Source organism: Brachyhypopomus gauderio, chromosome 6, assembly GCF_052324685.1.
Source record: "Brachyhypopomus gauderio isolate BG-103 chromosome 6, BGAUD_0.2, whole genome shotgun sequence".
NCBI classification, from domain to species: domain Eukaryota; kingdom Metazoa; phylum Chordata; class Actinopteri; order Gymnotiformes; family Hypopomidae; genus Brachyhypopomus; species Brachyhypopomus gauderio.
In genome coordinates this window covers 34196991-34209722 of record NC_135216.1, presented here as the reverse complement: position 1 = coordinate 34209722, position 12732 = coordinate 34196991, and the positions used below count along the sequence as shown (strand labels likewise).

Genomic DNA, 12732 nt, shown 5'->3' with positions numbered 1-12732 from the left:
CTGCGATTATAATAAAACAGGATCTGAATTATACTATTAATTGCCACGTCTGATTAATTATATGACCGATCAAGGACAATGTAGTACAAGTGCTCATATTTATTGCTTTTAGACAGAGATGGGCAAATGTAAATATATAGGTGAAATAAAAATGTGAAATCACTAAAGCAGCTCATAATGTTTGGGAGGAGGAAGCAGCAACCCGGTTATCTCAGAGCTGAAATCAGATAGTGTAGGAATTCAGGGGGACACCAAACTCCTGCTGAGACTTCATGTCCCATACGGCCATGGTGGTTCTGATCATATCCGGGTTCTCCTGGACATGAAGACATGGACATGTTGGCCGATTCAAAGTTCAGGGGGTGTCGCTTGAGTGCCATGGCGGCCGACAAGACCACGCAGCTGTGGCGGGTGTGTAACCTGGTGATGTCGGTTTTCTTCGGTTTAGCAACTTACGTGCAGGCAAGACACTCTCCTCCCCTCCTCTCCTCTCCTCTCCTCTCCCCCTCTCCTCCTCTCCTCTCCTCCCCTCCTCCCCTCTCCTCTCCTCCCCTCTCCTCTCCTCTCCCCTCCTCCTCTCCTCTCCTCTCCTCCTCTGATCATTTCAGTTATGAACTGAGACTTTTCTGTGTTTCACAGATAAACGACCCTGACGCGGGATTATGGATGGTGAGGTTGCCAACCATTAAACATGTAGCCCTGCTCAGTATATTCAGTTTACTGTGTGTGTGTGGTTTTTCAAGTTTTGCTTTTTTCGTACAGGTAGGATATGCCATCCCAGCGGGATTGTGCTTTTTAATCAGCTGCCGACCACAAATAACAGGTATAAGCGGAATACATTTGTAGAACAGCGCCGTATAGCGGACTCACTGCGTAATTGCATCTGTTTTGTACATGCACCCTGGATTTTTTAGTATTTTTTTCTTGCAGAGACACTTCCATGGAGAAGAGTTGCTGATCTGTATGTGCTGATGGCTACCGCCCTTGGAGCTGTGCTGGGATGGGTGCTCTATAACGACGGAGTTACACACATCTTCCACCAAGAGGAGGGAAGGTAATGTGCAACACGCCAGGAGAGGAGGAGTAGTAGTATTAGTAGTAAGGGTAGTAGTAATAGTAGTAGTAGTAGTAATAGTAGTAGGAGTAGTAGTAGGAGTAGTAGGAGTAGTAGTAGTAGTAGTAAGCGTAGTAGGAGTAGTAGTAGTAGTAGTAGAGTAGTAAGGGTAGTAGTAGTATTAGTAGTAAGGGGAGTAGTAAGGGTAGTAGTAGTAGTAGGAGTAGTAGTAGTAGTAGTAATAGTAGTAGTAGGAGTAGGAGGAGTAGTAGAAGTAGGGGTAGTAGTAGTATTAGTAGTAGGAGTAGTAGTAAGGGTAGTAGTAGGAGTAGTAAGGGTAGTAGTAGTAGTAGGAGTAGTAAGGGTAGTAGGAGTATTAGTAGTAATGGTAGGAGTAGTAAGGGTAGTAGTAGGAGTAGTAGTAGTAGTATTAGTAGGAGTAGTAGTAGTAGTAGTAGGAGTAGTAAGGGTAGTAGTAGGAGTAGTAGTAAGGGTAGTAGTAGTAGTAATAATAGTAATAGTAGGAGTAGTAGTAGGAGTAGTAAGGGTAGTAGTAGGAGTAGTAGTAGTAGTAATAGTAGGAGTAGTAGTAGTAGTCGTAGTAGTAGTAATAGTCATAGTAGTAGTAGGAGTAGTAGTAATTGTAGTAGGAGTAGTAGTAATAGTAGTAGTAATAGTAGTAGTAGTAGTAGTAGTAGTAGTAGAGTAGTAAGGGTAGTAGTAGTATTAGTAGTAAGGGTAGTAGTAGTAGTAGGAGTAGTAGTAGTAGTAGTAATAGTAGTAGTAGGAGTAGGAGGAGTAGTAGAAGTAGGGGTAGTAGTAGTATTAGGAGTAGTAGTAAGGGTAGTAGTAGGAGTAGTAAGGGTAGTAGTAGTAGTAGGAGTAGTAAGGGTAGTAGGAGTATTAGTAGTAATGGTAGGAGTAGTAAGGGTAGTAGTAGGAGTAGTAGTAGTAGTATTAGTAGGAGTAGTAGTAGTAGTAGTAGTAGGAGTAGTAAGGGTAGTAGTAGGAGTAGTAGTAAGGGTAGTAGTAGTAGTAATAATAGTAATAGTAGGAGTAGTAGTAGGAGTAGTAAGGGTAGTAGTAGGAGTAGTAGTAGTAGTAATAGTAGGAGTAGTAGTAGTAGTCGTAGTAGTAGTAATAGTCATAGTAGTAGTAGGAGTAGTAGTAATTGTAGTAGGAGTAGTAGTAATAGTAGTAGTAATAGTAGTAGTAGTAGTAACAGTAATAGTAGTAGTAGTAATAGTAGTAGTAGTAGTAGTAGTAACAGTAACAGTAATAGTAGTAGTAGTAATAGCAGTAGTAGTAATAGCAGTAGTAGCAGTAGTAACAGTAGTAGTAGTAGTAGTAGTAATAGCAGTAGTAGTTGTAGCAGCAGTAGTATTTGTCCAATATTGACTAGTCCACATAATTATCTGTTTATTACAGCAAGTTCCTGTTGTCCAGTCATGCTGCTCAAAAGGATCTTGGGGCTTTTGTGTTTTTTTATGATCTGGAGGTTTCCCATGGTCCTGCTACCTGTGACGTTCTCCCAGTAGTGTGAGCTGATGCTGCTTTCTGTCTCGCAGGGAGTTCTGTGGCCTCCTGCTCACGGTGGTCTGGCTGATGTTGTGCAGACACTCTGGACGGTGAGAGATATGGATCCAGTTAAACCTTTAAATCATTGCTGATTAAGCGCTCCTTTTGGGCTTAGAGCTAAGGCGCCACCTGGTGGACAAAGCTGCTATGTAGTCTTGGTAGGGTATAGCCGGTATTCTTCCGTGTGTGTTATGTTGTCACCTCTCTCTTCCAGAAGTGCCGTCGGGGGGTTGAGGTTGTTCACTGCTGCTGGTGTCGCCGTCTTTCCAATCGGAGCTTGGACCTACTACTACATCAATAAAGAACTGAGGACGGACTGGCCTGAACACTGTACGACTGCTCTATAACTCATGTGCTTCACCTGTAGCCCAGCCACCTTGTTTAATGTTGGGGCTGTGTTCTGTGACCGTCTTGGTGCTGTTGACTGTGTGCAACTGTTGATTTGTGAAGCTATGGATGAAATGAGGGAACCCACATATGCCAAATTACAGGCTGTATGCAGTATTACTATTTGCAGAAAGTCACTTTAATGATATGAGCAAATCATTTAATTGTTTACAGTTCCCCTGCTTGTTCTGAACCTGCATTAAACTTGTCATTCCACCATCTGGAGCTGTGGGTTTTTTTTAAGTGCAGAATTGCGCACTGTGGCACAGTGGGGTTCAACAGCTCGGCTGTATAGTACCTGAATATTCCATATCCTTTGATGACCGGGAGGGGGCGCTCTAAGGACGTCAAACGGCGTGCGTTATTTTTAAGCAGGCAGCGTTAGGGACGACCACAGTCGAGGTCCTTCACGAGCCTGCGTCGCATTCTCCAACATGGCTTCCACCATAGCAAGTCTTTTGAAACCTTGGACTCCAAGGTAAATACAATATCGTGACTCTCCGTACATGTACGAGATGTGTAGTTTACTGTCAACGTTAAAATGTGCGGCATTGGGAGTTTTATACCAGCTAACGGGCCGAGCCGCATCTGTAATGTGCACATGTGGTTGTGTGTGTCTCCACATGTCCGTCCAGGTTGTGTCTGGTCCGGTGGAGTCGGTACAACCCGCACTACCTGGACCCGGACATCCGGAAGGAGGCGTACACGGTCCCCGAGGCGGAGCTCAGCCCGACGGAGAGGGAGCAGAGGGAGCTGAAGGCGACCCGGCCCATCAAAGCGGCCCCGTCCGGCGCCACCAGCTCCCCGTTCAACGAGCCCGTCTTGAGGTGATCTGGGCTCAGTCGGTTCTGTGGTCACGTCCTGTGGTCGGGCTGACTTTACCTTTATCTGCTGCTTTCAGCTCATTTGTATGAATTAGGTGGGGGGATCAAAACACAGTCCAACTTTGTTTATAAGTCTGTGCGCACTAGGTGTTTTGGGCAGTAGTATGAGATGGTAGTTATCTTAGAACAGTGTCTCTCTCTCTCAAGTCTTCACCGTTCCCCATATTTTACTACGTACTCTGAAGGCGAAAGGGATGTAGACACTAGTGTATGTGATTCAGTATAAATACAGCTGTACAACTTATAGAGGACAGACTACACAGACACAGTTAAAACAGCAGTGCAGTGTGACATTTGCAGCGCTGCACTGGATGATTGTGCATACACTGCTGTTGATCAGAATGACAAGGTCACTCACACTCTCACCCAGTGACAGCTACAGGTTTAAATATTGTTTGTTTTTGTTTTGACTCCATAGCAAATTCATCAACATGATGATGTGGGATGGAAATAAAATCCTGGCCCGAGGACTCATGACTCAGGTAAAGAAGGGGCGTCTCCAGAGACGCTTGTAAAGTCCAGTTCACGGATGGCTCTGATTGGTTGAGTTCCAGTCCAGGGCTCTGATTGGCTGCTCTAACACACCAGACCCTGGAGGCAATTAAGAGGAAGCAGGTGGAGAAGTACCACAAGGGTCAGGCGGCGGAGCGGGAGACGATCGAGTGCAACCCCTACGTCATCTTCCAGGAGGCCATAGAGAACTGCAAGCCTGTCATTGGCCTGACCAGCATCAAGAGAGGAGGAAAGACCTACCAGGTTGGGCTCTGGGCGTCTGGGGCGTGTTCTGTGGTTTCACATGCACACTGCCGAGCAGTAGTTCTACTAACATCAGCTCTGAGGCCTGTGTGGGGTAGGAATCCCAGCGGAAGGCCTTGATTGACAGACTTTAGTACTGTGTGTTTTTTATTTGTCAGTATTAAGTATTTTTAAACCATAACCTGCCCACCTGAGACTCTACTAAACTCAACTTAAGTCCTAGACTGAATCAGCTGTGTGGGTGTTGCCATGCTGACGCTCGGGGGCCCTCTCTCTCTCTCTGCCCAGGTTCCTGTTCCCCTGACGGACAACCGGCGTCGTTTCCTGGCCATGAAGTGGATGATCACGGAGTGCCGGGACAACAAACACCGGCGCACGCTCATGTACGAGAAGCTGTCGCAGGAGCTGCTCGCCGCCTTCGCCAACGAGGGCAACGTCGTCAAACGCAAACACGACCTTCACAAGCTGGCCGAAGCCAACAGGGCCTACGCCCACTACCGCTGGTTGTAGTGGGGAAGGCGTGGCCCCGGGCCCCCTCCACACTGGCTGGGCTGTGAGGCATTTGTGGACTGATGCAGGAAAAGAGCGTGATGGGGCTTCTCACGTTCGCTTTAGCTCCTGACGGCTCCGAGCCGGACCCCGAGTAAAGATGCTCTGCTGCTACTTTAACCTCAAGCCCAAATGAACTCGCTAAGACAGGAACCTTGAATCCTGGAATCATACGTTATCCTGAAGTCTGGCCGCTGTAATAATGTTAATATAAATTTATGTTTTTCTATTATAACCAATTTAATAAATGTTGAACTCTGTCACTTCTCTACTTTATATTTTTTAAGAGTAAAAGTGTTGGTGCAAGGAAAATTATCAACCTTAGTTTGATAACTTTATTTGAACACTGTAAACTTTCAAATATCGGATGTCAAATTTACATTTAAAGGGAAACATACAAAAAACTTGTCATGATTTAAAATCTCACTTACAAAACAGGAAAATACAAATATACAAAGATCCTTTTTTTTGCAAGGAAGCATTTTTAGAAAAACATTACTTGTGAAATCCGTATAAAAATATGGTACAACTGGTTTATCATTGACTGCCCCCTTATTAGAAGCTTTGCAGAGGACAATGGTAATAAGTCTGTTTCAACTAACCTATTTAAGTAGGTAAACAGAAGGCTTCTTACATTAGCATCTATGGATGAACCTGGGATTCAAATTTAAGAGCCTGTAGTAACCTCAGGACCACTGAGCATCCAGAGCCTGTAGTGACATTAGGACCATTTAAAACACAAAAGCTGGAACATTCCCATTTCTGGGGACATGGGTGGATACATGCTGATGAGCCCAAACCTTCAAGGATTTCAAGGACCTGTGGGAACCCTGTATTACATAAAATTACATGAACATTTTTTTAACTTGTTGCTTTACATACAGGCATCTGCCCTCAGAAATCCAACACTAGACCCAACCCCTATCACACAGTGTCCAATAGACTTCCTTCTCCCAGCCCCTGATTGGCTGAGGCCTCAGTCAGTCACCTCGCTGTAGTAGTACTTCTTGGCGGGGTCACTGAGCGTCCAGCCGCTGGCACGGACCTCGAGGACCTCGAGGAGCAGCAGGCGGCCGAGCGAGCTGAGGCCGTCCAGTAGCAGGATGGCGTCCCGCAGCAGGAAGAAGAGCTCACTCATGCGCTGGGCGTTCAAGGCCTCCAGCTGCTCACCAATGCGATGGAGCTGCAGCACCAGGCAGTCCACCTGAGGGGCAGGGCACACACACACCTGAGGGGCAGGGCACACACACCTGTAGTAACAAACTGAGATCTCCGTAAAAACAGCACGGGAAACGAGACAAAAGAAAGACGATGAATAATAACAGCAAAATGAGAAAAAAAGTACACAGAGAAAAAACGGGAAACAAAAAACCCACGGAGAAAACTCAACGTGTAAAAATACAAACAGGAAAACCAAAGAGGCCAGGAAAGAAGCTGGCAGCCAGAGGCAGACAAGGTCAAACAAAAATCTTCCTAAAAAAATAACAAAGAGATAAGAAGAGAAACAGCGTAGGAAAACTTGAGGTAGGCCAGGAAGCGGCGCAGAAGTAAAGGACTTGGAAAAACAAGGCAAGAGACTGGAGAGCTGGAGAGAGAACACACAAGGGCGAGCGAACATGTACCAAAGAGAAATGCTGACTAGTGATGGGACATCTGAAGCGAGGCTTCGAGACGTGTACCGAGTAAAAAGGGGCGTGTCCGATGAAGCCCCGCTTCGGAGCTTGTGTCATATTGAGCAAAATCACGTGATCAGCAACAAACGAGGCCTCGCATTACATCGGCGACGTCATTGCTTCATTTTGCGTATCGTTTTTCAAAATAAAAGCGCTATGAACCCTGTTGCTTCGTGGGTTGTAGTAGGTGGTTAAATTTAAAATCTGGAACGTTCTAAATTCTTTTTTGTTTGATCAGGATGTATATCAGATTCACACATCAAAAACAGACTAAAAACCATTGGAAGAGGCAAACCTTATTTGTAATGTTAAAAACATTTTACGTTTGGCAGACGCCCTTATCCAGAGCGACTTACATTTTATCTCATTTTTATATAAGTGAGCAATTGAGGGTTAAGGGGCACCTCGGTCATGGCCTCAGGTCTGGGGATCGAACCCACGACCCTCCGGTTACAAGACCAGTTCCCTAACCACTTCCCTTCCCTAACCACCAGGCCATGACTGCCAAACCAGATCTAGAACCCCCAAGAAGCAATTATTTAAAACACATTCTGTTTTTTTTTTTTTTTAATCATTTTCTAACTCAAAATATTCAGTCTGCCTCAACAATCACTCAATTCCCAATATAGTAAAGTACAACATATCTTCATTGTCAAATAAGTCCATGTGACATACAAGAAAACCCAACACAACCACTAATGGTCAAGGATTAGATTGGCTACAAATCATTTTAATAATTAAAACATGATTTAATTGATTCTTCTGTTACTAAACATGAGTTTGATTGAAACTTTGTGACAATATTGCATTTACAAATTTTTGAAAGTATGATCCAACTGAATGACGAGGCTGTTATTTTCACCAGCAGATGTCACTAGTGAGTGATGAATGAAGCCTCGAGTAATGAACCTTTTTGCAAAGCAAAGGGTTGGAAAGCTTCATTGCTTCAAGAGGCTTCATTTGCCCATCACTAATGCTGACTTGCGAGAATTCATGTGGTGGCATCAGACAACTCAGCAGGGAAACACTGCAACTGTCTTCCTTAAATAGGAGGGAAGACAGCTGCAGGTCATCACTGCTGATTGCGTCTCTGTCGGGGAACTGACTCGCGAGCCCCCTCCTGTGGTGGCAGGCGGGGTAGCCCTGGAGCCAGCCCTGACAGTATTAGTACTAGCAGCAATAGTAATGGTGGTACTAATATTAGTACAAGCAGCAGTAGTAATGGTGGTACTAGTATTAGTACAAGCAGCAGTAGTAATGGTGGTATTAGTATTAGTAAGAGCAGCAGTAGTAATGGTGGTACTAGTATTAGTACGAGCAGCAGTAGTAATGGTGGTACTAGTATTAGTACTAGCAGCGGTAGTAATGGTGGTATTAGTATTAGTACGAGCAGCAGTAGTAATGGTGGTATTAGTGTTAGTACTAGCAGCAGTAGTAATGGTGGTATTAGTATTAGTACGAGCAGCAGTAGTAATGGTGGTATTAGTGTTAGTACTAGCAGCAGTAGAAATGTGGTACTAGTATTAGTACGAGCAACAGCTCACCTCCTCTTCATTCTTGAGTGCGTCGGGCTGGGCGAGTCTAAACAGGCAGTCGTACACTGGGTGCACCAGTGCCACCATTGGCATGTTGTTCACCTGCGATTGAAGACGCACACCTTCTGTGCCATCACATTCCTCACAGGGTCCTAAAGCTCTCCTAGTATGTGTCACACATCTTTAGAAAGAACTGTAGCCCACATGCCACACTGCCAAGCCCAAGCATTCACCTTTACGTAGTCGAAGATGTTGCAGATGAAGGAGACGTAGCACACCCACTCCTGCACGGACCTCCTCCTCGTCTCCTCGCGGGCTGTGAACTCCTGCTGCAGTCGGTTCAGGAGGTTCCGACGGAACAAGTTGCCTCCGCTCTGTCTGGTCTCCGCCTGCAGGGGGCACCCAAGAGCACCAGAGCTAGTATGACGTTCCTTACACAATAAGCACTAATATTTTGTAAGAACTCTATAAACATAAATACATACATACAGGCCATCCACCCCCCACCCCCCCCCCCCACCCCTGCGTGATTAACACACTTACCTGGACGATAGTAAAGGAGATCCGTCCAGCCTCCCTGCTGAACACCTGGTTCTTCAGGGACTGGTCCACAATGACGTTGGACACCTTCTCCAGGTCCACAGAGCCCGGATCTAATGGTGTAAACCACTTGTCTTCAGCAGATCATTAAAAAAATTATAATCCATCAAAGGGTTCAAGATTTTCAACTCTTTCGCTGGGCAAGTTCCCCACAGGCGAGTGAGTGAGGGAGTTTATTCAGTCACTAACGTCATAGCACTAGCATTACACAAACCACAAATAACCAAGACCCACTCAGTGTTTTTGACTGTTTTTAAACATTAGCAATTTCCTACAGTCTGTGTACTGCAAGGATGTGCACTGCCAATCCTACTGTCGGCACACTGTAGACATAAGCACAGTAATGACAAAAGTCTGTACTAACTGATGACTCGTATATTACCTTTAAGAGCCGTTTTGAGCAGCGTTTGAGTCTCCATATCGAAAGACTGAATTTTGTACTCCTGTATTGACGAATCTTCCATTCTCTTCTGGATATGATCTTTGAGCACCACAGCACACCTGTACTACAGGGTTATACAGAACACACATATACTACAGTAATATACAGAACACACCTGTACTACAGGGTTATACGGACACACCTGTACTACAGGGTTATACGGGACACACCTGTACTACAGGGTTATACAGAACACACATATACTACAGTAATATACAGAACACACCTGTACTACAGGGTTATACGGACACACCTGTACTACAGGGTTATACGGGACACACCTGTACTACAGGGTTATACAGAACACACATATACTACAGTAATATACAGAACACACCTGTACTACAGGGTTATACAGACACACCTGTACTACAGGGTTATACGGGACACACCTGTACTACAGGGTTATACAGAACACACATATACTACAGTAATATACAGAACACACCTGTACTACAGGGTTATACGGACACACCTGTACTACAGGGTTATACGGGACACACCTGTACTACAGGGTTATACGGGACACACCTGTACTACAGGGATATACAGGACACACATGTACTATAGGGTTATATGCAGTGTTGCGAATAACGCTGTTAAAAATAACGGCGTTAGGTAACGGCGTCATTTTGTCAGTAACGGGATAATATAATTAATTACTTTTCCTGTCGTTACAACGCCATTGACGTTACTGGTCATTAAAAGCGGTGCGTTACTATATATTGATATACTAACAGTAATGCGAGCGGACCGCCGCCCAGGCTAGTGAGGAGTAACAAGGCAGCATTATGGTAGCCAATCAGAGCCAGTGTTGTTACACGCGCGCCGAAGCACGCCAGTGACACACGACACAAACGGAGAAGAGGCAGAAATGGCGAGTCAGGAGCAAGCCGAAGAAAAATGAGCATTTTCATGGTGGCGATATAAACATTATTTAAGAAAATACTTGAAGTTCCTGAATGTCTACCAGACAGGGTATTTGATTTATTTAATTAAGAATAGAGGTTTAATTGTTAAGTTTACTTCTGTTGTGAACAAACCAGTTGTTTCAGGTTGAGATAATTTAATTTGATAGATGTAAATGCACTTTATATAGTGTAACTGTTTACTTTTGCTTTTTAAATTTTTTTTTTTACAAAGATTTGGGATTTTAAAGGATTTTATCCTGCACTGGTCTGTTGATGTGCAATAAATATCAAAAGTTTCTTTCTGATCTACTCATTTCAAATGACTGTGAAAACAGCTTTTTCAAAAAATCCTTATTCATTGGCATAAAACTTTTTTAAACTGTAATGCAAATAGTTACTTTCCCTGGTAACGAGTTACTTTTATTATAGAGTAATTCAGTTACTAACTCTGTTACTTTTTTGAACAAGTAGTGAGTAACTATAACTAATTACTTTTTTAAAGTAACGTTCCCAACACTGTTTATATGGGACACACCTGAGAAGCGGACCGCTACCTTAACGTTATAATGCTGTGTTTACTCGACTGAGGATATACAGGATTCGTTTAGCGGGAGATATTTTCAAGAGACTCACAAGAGTCCCACAGTGACAAATGACCAATGTAGCTATAAAACAAGATGCCAAGATTAAGAAAAACTACACAAACTTTCTAGTTTCATCGCTGCTTGCACACAGAAAAGCCACGACAGCTAGCGATGAGCAGCTGGCTAGGCTAGTTAAGTTTAGCTGGGTTAGTATGTAGCTGTAGCTACAGGGCGATGAACTTGAATACAGCATCAATCTAACTATATCGGATTACAGACATGAAGATCACAGTTTTGAATTATTAACCAAACCAGATAATTTGCACCTCGAAGTCTTTGGAAGCGATGCACATTATAGGATGAACACAAACACACACAAACACACGAACACACATGAACATACACAAACATACACAAACACACATGAACATACACAAACATACACAAACATACACAAACACACACAAACACACACAAACGAACACAAACTGTAGGAAAAAATTAACTTAAAGGCAAAATGAAACTTAATGTTTTCTTGGAAGACTGTGAGAGAGAAGAAGAGAAGAGGCCACAGTGGCCTTGAGAAGAACAGAATGAGCCCTTTCAGTGCAAAATGTAAGGCAAGCAGTTTTGAGATAAGCAGGCAGACAACTGGAGTGGAGCAGGGGGGTTTTGAGGAAGAGCAGCAAAGGTGGGGGCAGATATCGAAACTTAGATATGAGGTATGAAAGGGAGGACATCGCCCAGCACGGGAGACTTTTTGCTTGGACGCTGCTGAGATCCACTTGGGTTAGGTAGAGTTCTAGGCAACTAGCACCAGTGCACTGGAGAGTTTGTACCATGTATACTTTGGCTATTTTGTACTTGCTTATATTCTATATAAATTGATCTAAAAAGAACTTTTGGTGTCAATACTTTGCTTGGGTCACTCAGTCAAAACCAATCGGTTCATCGGGGCAATCGGTTCATCGGGGCAGTGTTGGGGCCTATCTGGGTCAGGAGAAAAAATCCCAACAGAACACACACGAACACACACAAACGTACACGAACATAAACACACACAAACATACACGAACACACATGAACACACACAAACATACATGAACATACACGAACACACAAACAAACACACAAACATACACGAACACACACAAACGTACACGAACATTAACAAACACACACAAACACACACAAACATACACAAACACACACGAACACACACGAACATACACAAACATTAACAAACACACACGAACACACACAAACACACACAAACACACACACACACAAACATAAACAAACACAATGACACACTAACACACATGGACACACACGAACATACACGAACACACACTAACACACGAACATAAACAAACACACACGAACATAAACAAACACACAAACACACACGAACATAAACACACAGACACGAACTTACACGAACATACACAAACATAAACGAACACACACACACACACACACACACACGAACATACACAAACATAAACGAACACACACACACAATCACACACACAAACACACACACACACACACGAGCATACACAAACATAAACGAACACACACACACACACATACACACGAACATACACAAACATAAACGAACACACACACACAATCACACACACAAACACAGACACACACGAGCATAGACAAACATAAACGAACACACACACACAATCACACACAGACACGAACATACACAAATATAAACGAACACACACACAAACACACACACACACACACGAGCATACACAAACA

At 43.8% G+C, this 12732-nt stretch overlaps 3 protein-coding genes across 5 annotated transcripts in view; 2 read left to right on the top strand and 1 right to left on the bottom strand.

Annotated features, from left to right (window-relative positions):
• The first annotated feature begins 258 nt into the window (after nt 1-258).
• On the top strand, nt 259-3238 carry tmem220 (transmembrane protein 220). 2 transcript variants are annotated; one of them, XM_077010597.1, is made up of 6 exons: nt 259-411; nt 640-669; nt 763-823; nt 931-1054; nt 2623-2682; nt 2847-3238. In XM_077010597.1, exons 1-6 carry the CDS (start codon nt 331-333, stop codon nt 2977-2979), a joined length of 489 nt encoding a protein of 162 aa, XP_076866712.1. In that variant the 5' UTR covers nt 259-330; the 3' UTR covers nt 2980-3238. The 2 variants fall into 2 exon arrangements, with proteins under 2 accessions (XP_076866712.1, XP_076866711.1); XM_077010596.1 differs by having other exon boundaries at nt 264-462.
• A 116-nt stretch (nt 3239-3354) lies between these two features.
• On the top strand, nt 3355-5468 carry mrps7 (mitochondrial ribosomal protein S7). Its single transcript, XM_077007890.1, has 5 exons — nt 3355-3497; nt 3655-3846; nt 4322-4385; nt 4492-4659; nt 4948-5468. The coding sequence occupies exons 1-5, from the start codon at nt 3454-3456 to the stop codon at nt 5167-5169; spliced, it is 690 nt and encodes a 229-aa protein (XP_076864005.1). The 5' UTR covers nt 3355-3453; the 3' UTR covers nt 5170-5468.
• Nucleotides 5469-5529: 61 nt separating this feature from the next.
• Nucleotides 5530-12732, bottom strand: part of mif4gdb (MIF4G domain containing b) — a 7793-nt gene continuing 590 nt past the window's right edge. The window contains exons 2-6 of one of the 2 annotated variants that reach the window (XM_077010592.1): nt 9399-9517; nt 8960-9069; nt 8650-8805; nt 8426-8518; nt 5530-6412 (exon numbers count right to left, since the gene is read on the bottom strand). In XM_077010592.1, the coding sequence (XP_076866707.1) occupies nt 6185-6412; nt 8426-8518; nt 8650-8805; nt 8960-9069; nt 9399-9480 (669 nt within the window). In that variant the 5' untranslated portion in view covers nt 9481-9517 and the 3' untranslated portion in view covers nt 5530-6184. Of the gene's footprint in view, nt 6413-8425; nt 8519-8649; nt 8806-8959; nt 9070-9398; nt 9523-12732 lie in introns of both variants that reach the window. The other variant, XM_077010590.1, reaches the window with a different exon arrangement.

Bases quoted from the DNA above. Each gene is read 5' to 3' on its own strand.
- tmem220 (XM_077010596.1), top strand. From the start codon at position 331: ATGGACATGTTGGCCGATTCAAAGTTCAGGGGGTGTCGCTTGAGTGCC. The intron at 463-639 runs GCAAGACACTCT...TGTGTTTCACAG, and splicing joins GTTTAGCAACTTACGTGCAG to ATAAACGACCCTGACGCGGG. The intron at 1,055-2,622 runs GTAATGTGCAAC...TCTGTCTCGCAG, and splicing joins TTCCACCAAGAGGAGGGAAG to GGAGTTCTGTGGCCTCCTGC.
- mrps7 (XM_077007890.1), top strand. From the start codon at position 3,454: ATGGCTTCCACCATAGCAAGTCTTTTGAAACCTTGGACTCCAAG. The intron at 3,847-4,321 runs GTGATCTGGGCT...TTGACTCCATAG, and splicing joins TTCAACGAGCCCGTCTTGAG to CAAATTCATCAACATGATGA. The intron at 4,386-4,491 runs GTAAAGAAGGGG...CTAACACACCAG, and splicing joins CCCGAGGACTCATGACTCAG to ACCCTGGAGGCAATTAAGAG.